The following is an 18,364-nucleotide window of genomic DNA, read 5'->3' as shown; positions in this document are numbered from 1 at the left end:
TAGACATCGGACCATTTCTTCTGGTACCTCCCCCACAAAGTGTCAAAAATTGGAATAACCAAAACAATCATAAAATGCGAAATAAGCATCCGGTTCTCTTCAAATTACACACATCACAATCTTTTTATTAGCTCAAGGTCTGGTGTGAAGATGGAATATATCGGACCATTCCTCCTGGTACCTCCCCCACAAAGGGTCAAAATTTTGAATAAACATGAAGCTCATAAAACGGGAAATTAACATCCAATTCCATTCAGACTTAGCATATCTCAATATTTCCGTCAACACAAGATGTGTTATAAAGATGGTAGAGATCGGACCATTCCTTCTGGTACCTCCCCCACAAAGAAGTCAACGTTTTAAATAACCAAACGATCATAAAATCCGAAATAAGCATCCGATTCTCTTCATAGTTCACGCATCCCATTATTTCTACTAACCCAAGCTCTGGTGTGAAAATAGAATATATCGGTCCACTCCTTCTGGTACCTCCCCCACAAAGTGTCAAAGTTTTGAATAACCAAAACCATCATAAAATCGGAAATAAGCATCCGGTTCTCTTCAAATTACACACATCACAATATTTTTATTAGCTCAAGGTCTGGTATGAAGATGGAATATATCGGTGCACTCCTTCTGGTACCTCCCCCACAAAGGGTCGAAATTTTGAATATTCATGAAGCTCATAAAACACGGAATTAATATCCATTAACATCTGAATGGAACCAGTCTTGGCACATCTCAAAATTTCCATCAAAACAAGATCTCTTATAAATATGGTAGAAATCGGACCATTTTTTCTGGTACATCCCCCACATAGGGTTAAAGATTTTGAAAAACAAAACGCTCAAAGAAAGCGATATAAGCATCCAACTCTCTTCAAATCTCACACAAACAAACATTTTTGCTAGCACAAGAACTGTTGCGAAGACGATATACTTCTGCCAACCCCTTCTGGTGCCACACCCACAATACTTATATCTGTCATAACTTGCGAAACAAGTCGGCGATCCTTTACACCTTTCTATATCTAAATATTTCTTTTTACCAAAAATCTGATATGAAAGTGTAATTTATTGAAATTTGTGGTTTCGCATAAAATTGGATATAAATGTTCGATTTATTTCATATTTTCACATACCAATATTTTTTTCTGTATTAGATGTAAATGGAATACTTCGGCCCGCTATATCTTTTATTTCACGCATATTTTCACATTTTCCAAAAATTTGCACAGATTTCATATTAAGTATAGGAAGTAGTCGATATAGTCCAAATCTGGTACGTTTTTTATATTTATATCGGTCTTAGTCACATACGAATATTGGCCAACTGCTTCGGAACTTCCCCCATAAAGGGTCAACAGTTTGAATAATCATAGCTCAAGGCTGGAGGTATACATCTGTCGGCAAACCCGATTGATACTATTTTACTTGTTTAAATTGCTTTTTTAATTTCTGACCAATCTGAAAATGTGTTCTCTACAATCCACTTCTCCAAGAACAATAAATTGCCTTCATAAGAAAAAAGCTATTATTGTTTATTTGTTGTTTCATAATTTATTATCATTTAATTCGGATTTCTTTAATTTATTTCGATTTCATTTCATTTTTTGTCTCTTTGTGTAAACCTTGTCTTTTGTTTTATTAATTTTAATTAATTTTCTTATGTTCTTTTTGTATAATTTTATTCATTACTTGTTGCCTTTCAATCAATTAATTTATTTATTTATTATTTAAGACTAGCCTTCATTTATAAATTATTTCTGGTAATAAATCTACTACACATTCACCCAAAAACCAAGTGACAGACTTCTGGATCTTCATCATCATCATAATCGTCTTTGCATACATTTTTTAAGAAAAACTAATTACAAAAAAAATAGGAATAAATTTTGCTAAAGGAAATGTTTGTTTTTTGAAGAAAATTACACACATTTTTATGGTTCCCATTGAGAACCCACTGAGAAGAAAGGGGAAAAAAGCGGGGAGTCGTAAAGAAAGCCATTCAACACAACTAAGAAAACAAGCTCCCTTAGAAATATTTCTATAACAAATACAAAAAAAGAAATTAAAGAAATTATTCTCTTAGTGCAGCCTTTTTGGTTTTCTTGCTGACAACAGTCGTCGGCGAGGGTGCATTGTGGGAGCTGGGTGTGGTGCTGTTACTGTTGGTTCTATGTTTGTTGAGACGTTTGTGATAGCTCTGAGCCAGCGAATTAATGATGGACACCACAAAATAGCACACCATGCCAATGACAAAAGTTTCAAAGATTTTCGACAGCAAATTGCCGGCCTCCGCCGGGGCAGAATTACGTTGACGATGCAGACGCATTTTTTGATTATTCAAAAATGCCTTAAAGGGTTCTTGTAACTTCTTGCCCACTACAGGTATCACCGACAAGGTATCCACAGCCCGCTCAATGAGTACCTCATTAAAGGCAATGATGACAAAGACCTTTTGTATGTGCATTTTAACAATGGCCTTGCCAATTAGCGTAGCACCAAAGAATGTCCAGAATGGTACCAAAAAGTGACCACAGGTAATACCAGCCAAATCGAACAAGGGATTGGGTATCTGTAAAAAGATGCAAAATTAAGTTTTTTTATTTTTGTAATTTTATCTTTTATGGTTACTCACACTAGCACATGCCAAAATACCCAGGAAACCAATGCGCTCCACAACACGTTCCATAAACAGTTTTCCCCGATCCATGAGACTTAAATCTTTTTGATTTCGTTTTGCCTTAAGTGCCTCAAATTCAGCCAATTCCTCAGCATCGTCTGGATCGTAGCCCGACAAACGGGCAGCCTTGGCCATAAAATATGGTGGCAGTTCTCCTAGAGCAGTGCCAGCACCCCATAGGAAAGCCTCCAAACGTACCTTGGACATGATGGTCCATAAATTTGGCACCTGTTTGTCATAGGGTTCCTCAGGGCAAATAATGCTGCGAATAAAAGAAAAATAAAATAATTACTTTAAATTTTTGTAGAAAATAAAGAAAATTCTCTCAAAAAAAAATATTTTAAAATTTAATATTTAAAAAAACAAAAATATTTCAATAAATTCAAAAAAAGCTAAACGTATCGGTCGGTTTTGCCGATAGATTTATGCCCTCAGCCAATGTTTGATTATATAAATATATTTTGACTTCTCTTATGATTATTCAAATGGTTGACCCTCTATGGCGTAGGTTTCGAAGGAATGGACCAAACTTGTCCAAATAAATATGATATAAATATTGCGAGGTGTCAGATTTGGACTATATCGACTACTTCCCGTACTTGATATGAGATATGTGGAAATTTTTGGAAAATGTGGAAATATGCGCGAGGTAATAGATATAGCGGACCAAAGTATTCCATTTTCATACCTCGTCTAATAGAGATAAAAATATTGGTATGGGCAAAATTTGAAGGAAATCGAACATTTATATCCAATTTTTATATGAAATCATAAATTCCATATTCATCTCGAGTTTCTGGTTAAGAGAAATATTTAGATGTAGGAAGTTGTAAAGAATCGCTGACTTGTTTCACAAGTTATGACAGACATAAGTATTGGAAATTTTGACCCTTTTGTGTGTGAGGTACCAGAAAGGATTGGCAGATATATATCATCTTTACAGATCCTGTGTTAGTAAAAGTATTTAGATGTGTGGAATCTGAAAAGAGTTGGTTGCTTATTTCGCTTTTTTGAGCGTTTTTTTTTTAAAAAATCTTGACCCCTTTGTGGGGGAGGTACCGGAAGAAATGGTCCGATCTCTACCATCATTATAACAAATCTTGTGTTGATTGAAATACTGAGATGTACCAAGTCTGAATGGAATCGGATGTTAATTTCGTATTTTATGAACTTCGTGAATATTCAAAATGTAGGCCCTTTGTGGGGGAAGTACCAGAAGGAATAGTGCTATCTCTACCATACCTAAAACAGATCTTGTGTTTATGGAAATATTGAGATGTACCAAGTCTGAGTGGAATCGGATGTTAACTTCGTGTTTAAGAGCTTCATGAATATTCAAAATGTTGACCCTTTGTAGGGAAGGTACCAGAAGGAGTGGACCGATATATCCTATTTTCACACCAGACCCTGGGTTAATAAAAATATTGTGATGTGTTAAATATGAAGAGAACCGGATGCTTATTTCGGATTTTATAATCGTTTTGGTTATTCAAAACATTGACCCTTTGTGGGGGAGGTACCCGAAGTATCTTGTGTTTATGGAAATATTAAGATATGCCATGTCTGAGTGGACTCGGATGTTAAGTTCGTGTTTAAGAGCTTCATGAATATTCAAAATTTTGACCCTTTGTGGGGGGAGGTACCAAAAGGAGTGGGCCGATATATTCCATCTTCACACCTGAACTTAGATCAATAAAAATATTGTGATGTGTGTAATTTGAAAAAGAACGGATGCTTATTTCGGATTTTATAATCGCTTTGGTTATTCAAAACTTCGACCCTTTGTGTGGGGGAGGTACCCGAAGTAATAGTGCTATCTCTACCATCTTTACAACATATCTTGTGTTTATGGAAATATTAAGATATGCCATGTCTGAGTGGACTCGGATGTTAATTTCGTGTTTTAAGAGCTTCATGAATATTCAAAATTTCGACCCTTTGTGGGGAAGGTACCAGAATTAGTGGACCGATATACTCCATCTTCACACCAGACCTTGGATTAATAAAAATATTGTGATGTGTGTAATTTGAAGACCATCGGACACTTACATCACATTTTATAAGAGTTATAACTATTCAAAATTTTGACCCTTTGTGGGGGAGGTACCAGAAGGAGTGGACCGATATTGTCCATTTTCGAACCTGACCTGGCACTGATGAAAATATTAGGTTTTGCAAAGTTACAGCAAAATCGGATTATACTTTCTCTTCCTGTGCAGTAAATTATTTTCTTTGAAAATTCCGACATTTTGTGTGGGAGGTACCAGAAGGAGTTGACCGTTACTGTCCATCTCCGAACTCGATCTAAGTTTGATAATAATATTACGATGTTCCAAGTTTGGATCAAATCGGATACTCCCTTCGAGAGATACCATGCGCTCCAGCCAGCCAGCCAGACGGACGCACGGACGAACATCGATAGATCGACTCCAAATATCCTGAAACGGATTTGGTCCAAGGAGAGCTATGGTCTAAAACCGTTATATCGACCAGGCACGTTTTGACCGTATCAGAGTATATATACCCTCTCTAACCATAGGGCTGAGGGTATAATAAAATAATTACTTTAACTTTTATTAAAAAAGAAAAAAATCCCTTAAAAAATTATTTAAAAAATTAATATTTAAAAAAAAAATATTTCAACAAATTTGAAAAAAAAAAAAGAAATTTTATATTTCTTCACTTACTCATCGGGATATGGTGGTTTTGGGAAATTCAATGAATTACATTCATATGCAGCCAGCGTCACACTGGCTATGTGTGGACCCAAGTACAGCAGAAACGTATGCAGTCCCGTGCCCAAGCCCACCGATGACAGTATACCCAAACCGGTCCAATAGACCACAAACCAGGTATTCTGTTTTAAGAATTCAAATAGAACTTGATGAGGTCCGGGTATGTGATATAATATAGCTATAAAACTAGCTAACACTACAAATACACCAATCCAAATTTTTCTTTGAATTAATCTGCAACAAAAATACGGGAAATAGTTTTTAAAATGTTCCTGCATTAAAAACGTGTGGTGGAGATGTTTACTTACTTTCTTCCTAAAGTCTTAACAAGTTCAACTATTTCTAAACTACAATATGACAATGTTTGTATTGGATGTCTCCATAATACTAAAGCTTCACGTTCGGCCTTGAGTTTTTCCTTTAGTTGTTTGTTGTTGTTGTTCTTGGTTTGTTTCATGCTTAAAGGTAAATTGCCGTTGTTAACTTTTTTGGGGTGTTGTTGTTGCTGATGCTGCTGTGGTTGATGTTTTTTGGTTGGTGTTTCTTTTTTTGCAGAGTTGGAGTTGGACGTTGCAGAAGAAGAGGAGGACGTACTATTGTTATTGCCGGTCTTTTGTTTATGGGAATTGTCTACATTTTTTCTTTGTCTCGTATCCTTGTCCTTCTTCGAATGTTGTGACATTTAAGTAAAGTTTAGTTCTCGAGAAAAAAAAGTTGTTAATAATTTGCTTGACGGGAGGGTATGTCTGGCGTCTGTTGATTTATTAAGTTTTCTGTTCCTTTGCTAGTTTTTGTTTTTTATAAAAAAAGATAGACAACTTGGCTTCTAAAGAAGTTGTATGGGGTGCTGATAAAGGTGCGGGCTTTGGTGTCTTGTTAGTTCTACGATTTTGTTTATGCCTCTCTGGTTTTACATTGGTTTATGAAACTGAAAGAAAAAAAAAGGAAAAAGAAAATTATCATTTTAAAAGTTTTAATAACATTTCAAGTAATGAAGGCTCCTGCTGGAATAAGATGTCCGGAGATTTATAAATAGATCCCATGGTAATATGAAATACAATTTGAAATATTTTCATATTTGTTAAATATCAAGTCATTCCCACTTTCCTATCTAAAAAAAAAAAAAAACAAAAAAAAACCTTTTGCAATTTTTTATGACCTTTAAATGCGAGCGTTGAACAGACATGACCTTTAAGTAGAACATCTCCTGAGGCTGCAAATAAAATAAATATTGTTGTTCACTTTTTTTAAATCACACAATGGGTATTGTAGACAAATTTTAAAGTGAAATGATTGAAAGCCCACATGTTTTAGGGATTTTCAGGAAATAATCAGAGAGAGAGGGCGGTAGAGGGATAAAATTTCAGATACAAAACCCATGTTTCAATTTTTCTACAGAAAACATAAAATAAGGAATCCAAAAGCATCCTTTCCTGTTAATTTAAGCTAAAATTTTCAGCCGCAGATATCCAGCCTTTTTAATCAGAGAAAATATATGCCGGGGAAATCTTTTATTTTTGTGCTCTAGGACACAGACATTGAATTCTGATTCCCAATTATCCCAAGCCCCTAAATAAGAGACCTTTCTCTGAGAATATTCGAAGTATACAATTATAAGGGAGTTTCTTCGGACATTCCCAGAACAAGGTCTATTTATTTTAGGGCTTCGGATAATTGATTTAGGAATCAGAATTCAATGTCTATGCCCTAGAGCACAGAAAGAAGTATTCTTCCGGCATTTTGGGGCTTGGGATAATTGATTTAGGAATCAGTATTCAATGTCTATGCCCTAGAGCACAGAAAGAAAGGATTTGCCCGGCATGTGTATTCTCTGATTTAAAAGGCTGGGATATCTGCGGTTGGAAATTTCCGTAAGTTCATATTTAAAATTATATTCAAAACATTCAGTCTATCGCTTGCAATGTCTGCCTCTAATCGGTCACATAAACAAACAATGGCTTGCGTTCTATTATAAAAAAAAGAAAATATAATGCGACCATACAAAAGATAATCAATAATTTGCAAAACAATGACTTTGATTATGATTCATAACATTAAGTGATAAGAAAGGCGGCAAGGCAAGGGTCCAAGAGAAATGGAGTAAAAATGGACTAGTAAACACTCTAGTAATTTGAAGAAGAAAAACCGATGGACAAATTTTTATACCCCCCAAAATGTCAAAACTGGACTTATGATCAGATTGTCTAACCTCAAAATCACTAAAATATGGAAGTTTTGGTGGCTATAACTGAATATCTTTTACTAAGAGTTAACCTACGCAATGAGGACTTAATGTAAACTATAGGGCAGTTACTACTGATATTCTCAGAGCAAGGTCTATTTATTTTGGGGTTTGTGATAATTGATTTAGGAATCTTTGTTTGAAGTGCAACACATTTTTTTATTTTTAACCACTTATTATCTTTGAACATCCTGACCTATTCTGCAGAAGTCAGTGACTGTGCCCCGCAAAAAATAATAACTTGGCATGTGATTTCTCTGATTTAAAATAAGGAATAGAAAATTCCAAATTACAGCTGATTATGAAGGACAATTAGACCCAAATCTGCCAAAAAAACACGAAAATCAGGAGGTAGCGATATATGGCCCTTTGGCCCAAAAAGTTGATCTACATCGAGTATTTTTTTGCGAGGAGTTAAACTACACATTGAGAACCAAAAGTGTTAAATTACAGCCAATTTATTTGGAAACTCATACCAAAAGCTTAAAAAAATCGAAAATCATGAGGTACCGATTTATGGGGACTATACCAAAAATATTTTTGGCGAGGAGTTAAACTACCCTCTGAGATACCAAAATATCAGATTACAAATGATTTGGTTTAAAATTGGAGCCAAAAACTTCGAAATATAAAAAAGTTATGGAAATTGAGACCAAAATGAGTGCTAAACCAAAAATTGGACCTACAATGAATATTTTTGCTAGGAGTTACACTACCTCTGGGAACCTGAAATTTCAAATTACACCTGATTTGGTTGGAAATTGAGCCGAAAAACCGAAAACCAGGAGTTGCCATTCAAAGGGGGCTGTATCAAAAATTGGACCTACAATGAATATTTATTTGCGAAGAGTTATACAACCTACCGAGAACCGAAATATCAAATTACAGCTGGTTTGTTTGAAAAATGAGACCAAAACCCCCGAAAAACCGAAAATCAGGAGGTACCTTTATATGGGAGTTATGCCATAAGTGGACCTGCATTGAATTTTTTTGCGGGGAGCTAAATTACTTTCTGGGAACCTGAACTTAGTTAGAAATTGGAGCCAACAACTTCGAATAATCGAAAATCTGGAGTTGCCGTTCAAAGGTGGCTATACCAAAAATTGGACCTACAATGAATATTTCTTTGCGAAGAGTTATGCGACCCACAGAGAAACCAAAATATCACATTATAGCTGATTTAGTTGGAAATTGAAGCCGAAAAATTCGAAAAATCGAAAATTAGGAGATACTTTTATATGGGAGCTATACCAGAAATTGGAGATAAATTAAAAATTATTTTGCGACCTGTTACACTTTTCACTGAGAAACCGTAATATAAAAATACAGCTGATTTCGTTTGAAATTGGAGCCAAAAACTTCGAAAAATCGAAAATCATAGGGGTTGCCGTTCGAAGAGAGCCATACCAAAAATTGGACCTACAATGAATATTTATTTGTTCCACCGAGGAACCGAAATGTCATATTACAGCTGGTTTGTTTGGAAATCGAGACCAAAACCCCCGAAAAACTGAGAATCAGGAGGTGCTGTTATATGGAAGCTATGCGACAAACTGGACCTACATTGATTATTTTTTGCAAAGAGTTATACAATCCACCGAGAAACTGAAATTACAGCAGTTTTGGTTGGAAATCGGAGCCGAAAATCGGAAAATCATTGAATATATCAAAACGTGGTGCTACGTTAAATATTTTTGGTGAGGAATTGAACTACGCACTGATCACCCGGAATAACAAATTACAGCTTTTTCGGTTGCGTATGGCCTCAAACTTCAAATTACCGAAAATCAGGAGGTACCGTTCTATGCGGGCTATATCTAAACGTGGACCGATGCATTACATTTTCAACACAAAACATCCTAGGTGTAATAATAATACCTTCAAAATTTCAAACTTTATCTTTAAAAGTGTGGGCCCTGTTCTGATTTTAATGGCGGAAAGACGGACAAGCCTTAATTGACATAGAATTTTTTTTACGCTGGTCATGAATTTGTATATTTTATTGGATCTCCGAAGAATATTTCGAGTGGTTTCAAATGGTGTCGCAAATTAAATATATCCCCCATTTTATGATGGACCTTATTTGTAGGTAAAAAGCTTGACACGAAGGTGAACCCAAACAATGTCCAAAATTTGAGTCTGATTTTCAAACAGCTCACGACATTGGCAGCTGGTACACTATCAAGAAGCGATGCCGGAAGAACGGTATTGCGAATGATGTAACAAATATACCCTTCATTCCTTCCTACCCTTCATTTAAAGGTAGAGCTTATTTGTTCGTAAAAAGAAGGTGGATCCAAACAATGACCAGAATTTGAGTCTGATTTTCACAAGTTTAGCTTACCAAGAAGCGAAACCCAATGTTGTGAAAAATTTCTCTAAAAAAGTCCTTAATTCAATTTCTATCTGTCTATTCCCCCTCCAAAGGAATTCCTAATTAAGGGTTTCGGAAAAAATCACCCCATTTTTAAAAACAGCTGACACCAAACATGTGTGTTCATTTACACAACGCCCCTGGAAATAATTAAAAATTAAAGATAAAAACATTTAAATAGACAATCTATCACTCACCACTTTTGGACCAAAATTTGATTGCATTAAATTATCTATAAACCCAACTATGTTCCTCACTGATAGTATTAGATAGACACACTTCTTTTATTAATTTTTCTACGTATGTCATTGACCAAAGGCCGGCCAGAACCTATACTAATTTCGAAAAGAAACAAATTAAATAAAACAAAAACAACCCTGCCAAATGGTTAATGACCTACATACGGGAATTGGAAAGAATACCGTGTAGGTAAAATGAATGAAATGGTAACGAAAGAAAAAAAGTATTTAATCTACTCTATATGGACTACTGCAGCAGGCAAATTGAAGAAGAGATAAGTGCTATCGCTTTTTATTTGTCTGCCTTTTGTACCGGTCTAAGTTTGTTTGGCCAAACTATTTAAAGATTAAACAAATGTCAAGTAGGTATTCTTCTTGGATGTTGACGAGCGTGCCCAGCGCAAGTGTGTGTCTGGCATAATCAAAGTCTAATCCCAAAGACGAGTAATGTTTATCAGTGCTATGCTGTAATAACAAAAGGAAAGTGTATTACATTTTCGTTATAAATTTTATTAAATTATTACCTGACTTTCCTCTTCTTTTAAAATTTAATTAACCATTTGTTGTTGTGAAAATTTTTTGTTAATTTAATTTTTTTTTTTTATTTTTTTTTTGTGAAAAAAAGTTGCGAGGGAAAATTAAACATGCGATACCAGCTGAACCAACCAATGACAAGAAACCACACACGTTTCCAATGGTTTTATGTCATGTTGTTGCTATTGTTATTATTCTACTCAAAAGTTTTTCAGTTTTCTAGGCTATTATTGAGTAACGCGGTTTTCAATTTTCTTTGGCAGAGAGCGAGAGTGAATACAAATACAAAAGAGAGAGAGAGATTGAAAGGTAAACAAAACACTGTGACTAAGTTTAAATAAGTATAGGGGTCATATTACAAAGAGTAAGGGAATTACAAAGGAAGGGAAGTTCACACCAGTTTGGATATGGAAATGAGGCTATTATTTATGTGGTTTATTTTTCATTAAAAGGAAATCTTGTAAAATATATTCTTGGGATCTACATCAAAATCTTAACCCAAAATTGGAATCGGATGCATATAGCAGCAGCAGTATAGCTTATTCACCAAATCATTTCAGCATTTGTGTGGGAGCTATATCTAAATCTAAACTGATTTTTATTAAACTTCGAAAAAAACCTAGGCTAATAAAAGCGACTTGATCGAAATCCGCGTCGTAGTGGCCCAAAAATGGCTCGTGAGCTGAACATATTCTATTCGGCAAATATTGAAAAATGAGCTCGGGGTAAAGCCATTGAAATTCCCAAAAAGTGCAAAAACTTACACCGCAACAGAAAAAAAATTGACTCAAAAGAGCTAAAAAGTTGCTTAGCTTGGCCGAACGTGGTGAATTGCCGAATTTGGTTTTATCCGATGAGAAAACATTCGTTGTCCAGCAGTTTCTAAACAAACAAAACGATCGTTTTTTTTTTGTCAAAGACGTCAGCTGAAAATGTGTACCTTCAGTTGACCACCAGAACTCAAGCGCCGGCCATGGTGATGGTGTGATCCGCCATAACAGCCGATGGTCGCTCTCCGCTCGTATTAATCGACCGTGGCATCAGAATAAATGCCGAAATCGCGAAAATATTCCAGAGGGTGTATTGAATCCTTGGGCACGCAAACATTTTGGCCGCAGGCCTTGGACATTCCAACAGGACTCAGAACCATTGCACTCAGCACGCGCCACCTAAGAATGGTCATAAAATGAGTTTCCTCGCTTCATTTCCAGCGCACAATGGCCACCAAAATCTACGGATACCAATCCGTTGGACTATTGTGTCTGGAGTATTTTGGAAAGCAAGGTTGACACTAAAAAATACCAAAGTGTCGATCACCTCAAGCAAGTGCTTCGCCGGGAATGGGCCAAAATACCGCAACATTCGGGCAGCGTGCGACGGTTTCATTGGCCGTTTAAAGGCCATAATTCGTGCCACAGGTGACCAACTCGAACAAATCTAGAGTTATTCTAAAATTTAATACTATTTTCGAAATTTTTTTGCTTTCATTCAATAAAATTTAGAAAATAAATGTTAAATTTATGGCGTTTGACTTTGTTGCAGTTTTTTTATCTCACCCTGTATGTACAATTCGATCGTGATTAAACTTGAAATATCACCTTATGATGATCATCTACACGAAGTCGGAGGAATAGGACTCCGGGAACTTGAAACTTGAAGATTTCTTAAAAGTAGAGAAAAGAAGGAAACTTTAAAGTTTAGGATTTTCTTTAAATTCTTGAGACATTAATTTAACTTTAAACTATTACCACTTCTTGGGATTGCAGACTCTGTAAGAAATAACATTTTTACTATGACCAACATTTAATACAAAAAATATATACCTTATAGCAATTATGGTCCCTTATTTCCATGGAATTATGTCCGTGAATGATGCAGGCCATATTCACACTGACTTTTTCATTTCTTTATTTTCTTTGTTCTAAATTTTCTCGCAATGACTTAGCTTTGTGGCATTTTGGGGGATTTTTATCATTCCGACTCATTAATATTGCTTCACCCTGTACTTGTATTGCTTCTACCACTGAAAACGTGTTCTTTGGATTCTTTTGTTAACCCCCTAAAACAAACAGCACACACCACAATAAGGGTGTGGGTGCAATAAGGGGGATGTTTTAACTTTTATTTTTTGTTCCCAATAACTCTCACTCTGTCTCTCTCTCTCCCCACAAAATAAACTCTCTGTAACACTTCACACACAATTTTTTTCCATTTTTCTCTCTCCCCTTACATCTCTGGGTTGCGGTTATTATTTTTTTATATTTATGCAATGAGACACGAAATATATTTTGAAATGCATAAAATATTTCATGCAATGTCTAGACAAAACAACAGACGAAACATTTATTGCAATACCCAATACGAAACACACACTTTGGCAATTAATCGTTTGTTCGTTCGTGCTCATTAATATTTCCGCATTTAATTGATTGTTGTTTTTGTTTGTTTCATGTTGTTTTTTTTTCTTGTGAGATAGATGATTTGTCAATTTTTCATCTTGTCTTCATTGTCATTCACAACACAGGGACACACAAATTTACATTTAAATTACAATTACCTTGTGTAAAGTCTTTATGTTTTGTTGGCCTGTATAGCAAACAAATAGAAAACTTTATCGTTAATGTTTAATTAACACATTTATGGGATTTACTTGTTTTTCCGCACGATTTTTAATTCAATTTCGATCTCTCACTACACTAAACCGCAATCGTCGAAGATACGAATCAAAAGACAATAAAGAATGGTCGATAAAAATTAGCAAGAAAATGAAGTCGAAGTCCAATGTTTTTCCCCATCTGCTTAATCAGAGGAAAATGATAGCCTGACTTTGCTAATCACCGAAAATGATAACCAACAAGCTGTTTTATAGCGCGTTTAAATACAATGTTTTAAGCAAATAATTTAAAATTTTCTTTAGGCAATTTCCCAAAATAAATGTGATACAGAACTTGTAAATTAGTACTTTTTTGATACCATAAAAAAGAAAGGAAGAAAAATAAACAAATATTTGGTTATTTCAATGTCTGAAACAGAACAAATGAGTCGTGAGGTTTACTTGGAGAAAAAAGTAGGATAAAGTAATGGAATGGAATATTATAATGATGTGGGCACATATGCAGCTTGAACTCTTCGGATGGCATATTTTGTGACACATCTTAAAGGGATAAGAGACGCACGTCGTTTTCCCTTATAATTTGGCATTAATATGACTAACTATGATGTACCCATGACTCAATCAGAAAGGTTGATTCAAGGACTTCAAGGAAACTAAGGAAATGCAACTCAGTACTGGAGTCTTATTATACCAAATAGACATTTAAAACGTGCTATCGTGTGTCATATAACAGAAAAACTGACATCGTAATTTGTTTTCATATGGTAAGTGCTAAGAGGTGTTCAAGATTTAGAAAATAAATTACGATAAATGTTATTTAATATGTCACTTGGAACTTATTTTTGAATTTATAACCAAAACGCAGAAATATTTGAAATCTTGCGTTCTTTTACCTTCGTTCCTTCACCCGCTCATTATAATCTCTCATTTTTATAAAATTTACTTTTTGCATTACCATATTAGCTGAACACACTTTAAGGCAACATTTTACAGTGAGTGACACTTGTCATTACTGTGTGTAATCCAATACAAATAACAGTTGATTGAAAACGTACCCAAAGTATACATCACACATAACAGGGTGTCTCATACTTGGCCAAGACAAAGCTTGTGAATTTTGTGGCGACTGTAAACAAATTTACTAAGGTTTTTTTAATTATATTAAACACAAATTTGTGTTATTTTCTAGCTTTTTCCAAAAATGGAAAGTGAAGCAACAGATCATCAGCAAATGGGCAGTAAAAGTGGCGAACAATCAACACCAATGGATACGGATGATGAGCCCATGAATAGTGCAGAGGCAGCTCACGGTATTGTCGCGTTTTATATTCTTGTGAAAACTGGTCTCATTGAAGTTTTTGTTTCTTTGTAATTATAGGTGCTATGGAAAATCATGGTGAGGGGCAACAAAATTTGTTGCAATCCCAAATGAATGCCAGTAATGATGCACTGAATCATCACCAGGCTGGGGATAATGCTGGCTCAAATCATTTACCGGTGGATATGGATGCTGGGCATGATAATTTGGCAACATTGGCCTCAATTGCGGGAGCAGAGGCCGCACCCTTGATATCGACAAGTTCTGCATTAACATCCTCACAAACCTCGTCGATAGATTCAACAGCATCCGGCCAAGCGCAATCAGGAACAGAGGTCACACCACAAAAACCTGCAACCTCCCAGCCAACAACGCCCTCCACCACACAAGCCCCTAATTCACAACCACCACCTCCACCCATTGATGAGGAGGATGCCAAATGGCATACTGTGGGCATATTTCAAAATCTATCCACCACGGTGACCAATTACATTGATAACACTGTATGGACTTCGGCTGGTATGCATCTCAACTCCGATGAAATACCCGATTTAACACAATATGAACGCATTAATCTTGAACCCGGAACGGCATATCGTTTTCGCATTAGAGCCTTAAATTCGGTGGGGGCCAGTGATTGGAGTGAAATATCTAGTTTTAAAACATGCCTACCCGGCTTCCCGGGAGCACCATCGGCCATTAAGATATCCAAGTCTTCGGAGGGAGCTCATCTTACCTGGGAGCCACCACCAAGCTGTGTTAGTTCCAATGAAATTGTTGAATATTCGGTATATTTGGCAGTCAAGCCGGGCAAAGAGAAAGAGGCCAAGGCGGGACAAAGAGCTCCAGCACAATTGGCATTTGTACGAGTCTATGTGGGGGCAGCTAATCAATGTACGGTATCGCATAACTCTTTGTCAGCAGCCCATGTAGATTGTTCCAATAAACCGGCTATTATATTTCGTATTGCGGCACGCAATGAAAAGGGTTATGGCCCCGCTACACAAGTTAGGTGGCTACAAGATCCAGTACAAAATTCTGCAACAAATCATGGCATGGGAGCCAATAGTTTATTGTCGCCCACACGTGTTAAGCCAGAATTGGGTGGAGCATCACCGAGCAAACGTTTTAAAGCGGCAGCGGGACGTTAGGGGAAGTAGGGAGAAAGACAAGGATTCAACAATTCAAGTTACAGTGTATTCAATCTTTATAACATTTAAAATACAATTACAAACATACAGATTTTGTAAAAATAAACCTGACATTATTTTCTTTAAGATTTTAATTATTATTTTTTTTCTAGATGACCGACCGAACGATCAGTCGTAATTATCAGTTCAATAAATAAGAAGTAAAATAAATAGCTACATAAAACTAAAGATGGAAGAAGTTCCATTCAATTTTTTTCTTTCTGGATTGAAATTTCCATGTGAGTTCCATTGGGTTTGAGGATATGGGAATAAAACAGTTAGGATATAAGCTGTCTTTAAAAGTTAAGAGCTTTTTTAATTCAAAATGTTGTTTCTTCCAATTTGAGGCCAAACAATAACCTTATCTTGCTTCTAAATCGCATGAGTTTGATACAAAACCAAATGTTCTAAAAGAAAAAAAAAAAGATAAACATGACTCTCCTTGAATACGATGAAGTAGATCCTACCTTCTATCGTTCTACATTGTTGCTCCAAATCATCTTCACAGTTTTCATCTCTTAATGTTGGCATTGCGGAGATATTTAAACTATAATCTGGTCCATATTTTAGGAAATTTTCATTATCGCTAGGAACATCATCTTCAAGCGTTTCGTCGCATAACTCAGCTGTTAGTTGGCACCAATACCGACTGGAATTGGCCAGACTATAGCCCCCTCCACCCAAGAATACACAGGGTACGGGATAGTCTAATATAACTCTAATGCATTCTATTAAATCTTGTGGTATCAAATTCGAGCCACCCAAGGGATCGCCCACTATAACATCCGCACCGCATTGGACAACACAGACATTTGGTTTGAAGGCCTTGTACACGGCAGAGAAGATTCTAGGGGAAAATGATGGAGATTTTAAAAATATATTCTCTAAACTACTGGATTTTTAAGAATCTTCCAATATTTTTACCTCTTAAAACATGTCTTATATTTATCGCCTGTTATTCCCCTTTTATAGGGAAAATTAACTGTATATCCCAAGCCATTGTCCCGACCCATATCCTTGCAACTGCCACTACCAGGATAATAACCGCATTCCATTTGATGAAACGACAGACAAAATACACGGCGTGTGGAGGCAAAGGCTTCCTCAACGCCATCTCCTAAAAATGGGAAATTAATAAGGTACAAACATTATAAAATAGAACAACGTCCTACCATGATGATTATCCAAATCGACATAGAGTATCCGGCGAAATTTTGTGGTCAACACAAGAATACCCAAAACAATATCATTGACATAACAGAACCCAGCTGCCCGGCCCTTTTGGGCATGATGCCAACCACCACACCAATTAATAACAATATCATTGCTATCTTTCGATTTACAGACCGTATCACAGGCTGTCATTGTGGCCCCGGCAATGGCATAAACATAATCCTTTACCCCTCGCCATGGCGGACAATCATAGCACAAACCATGGCAATCTGATAAAAGACAATCTTCTAAATCTTCTTCATGATCATCATCATCTCTGTAGGAATTATCTTGGATTTTCTTGTCTTCTTTGCTTAAATCTTCATAGTTATTTAGCTGCTTTACATAGTCGGCATTGTGAAAAGCCTTGAGGTCACCAGAATTGGCCACAACGGGCCTAATTCGTTCCATGTGTGATAGAAGGCCATAGGACTTGATGAGGTTGTGGGTTAAAGAAGCCTGGAATGGGGACAATATTTAGTTCAAGATACTATACTGAAAACTGTCCCTGCCAATAGGGCATCAAATTGAAAAGAATTCCAGAAGGAAGTCTGGAAAAAGAATAGGGGTTTCCAGAAAACCTAGTTGAATAATTCCAAACTAAGGAAGTTCAATTCTTACCCTTCCTTTGACGGCTGGATTCTTGTCGGCCTGTGCCAAGAGATAATCACTGTAAACATATTTGATTTTCCTAGACATTGTGAGCGGGGATATCAGGAGAATATCTATCAAACAGAAATCTTTTGAAGGCCTCAACTATGCCGAAGTTTATAAATTCTTTCTATTCCAAAGATACCTAAAAAAGGCCAGAAACCGCCCTATAACTAGAACATAAATCGCGCGCCAAATTTTAAAATCCAATCCTAGAACATCGTATTGTTAAATCGGTTAGGTTTCTCAATGCATTTGGCTTTGTTTTGGACTAGTCCTTGTCCGTTATGGACTAGGTGTTACACTTGCGTATGGAGTAGTCGTATTATTATGATGTCAAATTCACGATTTGGCCCTTGAAACCAATTGCGGTGGTATAAGGCCTCCTCAAGAGGCGGGCGCAATCCACTAATAAAGAAATTGGTCATAGGGCTTTATAGATCGAAAACAACTCACAAATTTGCGCGCCATTTCCTTGAAACCAAAGTGTCGTTTGCGATCTACGAAACTCTATCATCACTCAGAGTTGGGAGTTTAACTAAAGCAAAGGTAGAAACTAATGTAGCTATC

The 18,364-nt window shown here is 36.1% G+C and overlaps 3 protein-coding genes across 3 annotated transcripts; 1 reads left to right on the top strand and 2 right to left on the bottom strand.

Moving 5' to 3' along the window:
* Positions 1 to 1,533: 1,533 nt before the first annotated feature.
* LOC131800384 (vacuole membrane protein 1-like) lies at positions 1,534 to 13,576 on the bottom strand. The gene is made up of 5 exons (XM_059123163.1): positions 13,367 to 13,576; positions 5,729 to 6,348; positions 5,373 to 5,654; positions 2,641 to 2,947; positions 1,534 to 2,577 (listed from the first exon to the last, which is right to left on the bottom strand). Exons 2-5 carry the CDS (start codon positions 6,100 to 6,102, stop codon positions 2,080 to 2,082), a joined length of 1,461 nt encoding a protein of 486 aa, XP_058979146.1. The 5' UTR covers positions 6,103 to 6,348; positions 13,367 to 13,576; the 3' UTR covers positions 1,534 to 2,079.
* A 906-nt stretch (positions 13,577 to 14,482) lies between these two features.
* Positions 14,483 to 16,026, top strand: LOC131802731 (host cell factor-like). Its single transcript, XM_059123175.1, has 2 exons — positions 14,483 to 14,733; positions 14,802 to 16,026. The coding sequence occupies exons 1-2, from the start codon at positions 14,625 to 14,627 to the stop codon at positions 15,890 to 15,892; spliced, it is 1,200 nt and encodes a 399-aa protein (XP_058979158.1). The 5' UTR covers positions 14,483 to 14,624; the 3' UTR covers positions 15,893 to 16,026.
* Positions 15,917 to 18,200, bottom strand: LOC101895615 (histone deacetylase 8). Its single transcript, XM_005187596.4, has 5 exons — positions 17,765 to 18,200; positions 17,104 to 17,602; positions 16,856 to 17,048; positions 16,399 to 16,778; positions 15,917 to 16,338 (listed from the first exon to the last, which is right to left on the bottom strand). Exons 1-5 carry the CDS (start codon positions 17,840 to 17,842, stop codon positions 16,304 to 16,306), a joined length of 1,185 nt encoding a protein of 394 aa, XP_005187653.1. The 5' UTR covers positions 17,843 to 18,200; the 3' UTR covers positions 15,917 to 16,303.
* Positions 18,201 to 18,364: the final 164 nt, after the last annotated feature.

Source organism: Musca domestica, unplaced genomic scaffold (assembly GCF_030504385.1).
Source record: "Musca domestica strain aabys unplaced genomic scaffold, Musca_domestica.polishedcontigs.V.1.1 236, whole genome shotgun sequence".
Classification (NCBI taxonomy): Eukaryota; Metazoa; Arthropoda; class Insecta; order Diptera; family Muscidae; genus Musca; species Musca domestica.
Note: the sequence above shows the minus strand (reverse complement) of the source record. Positions and strands in the feature narration are given on the sequence as shown.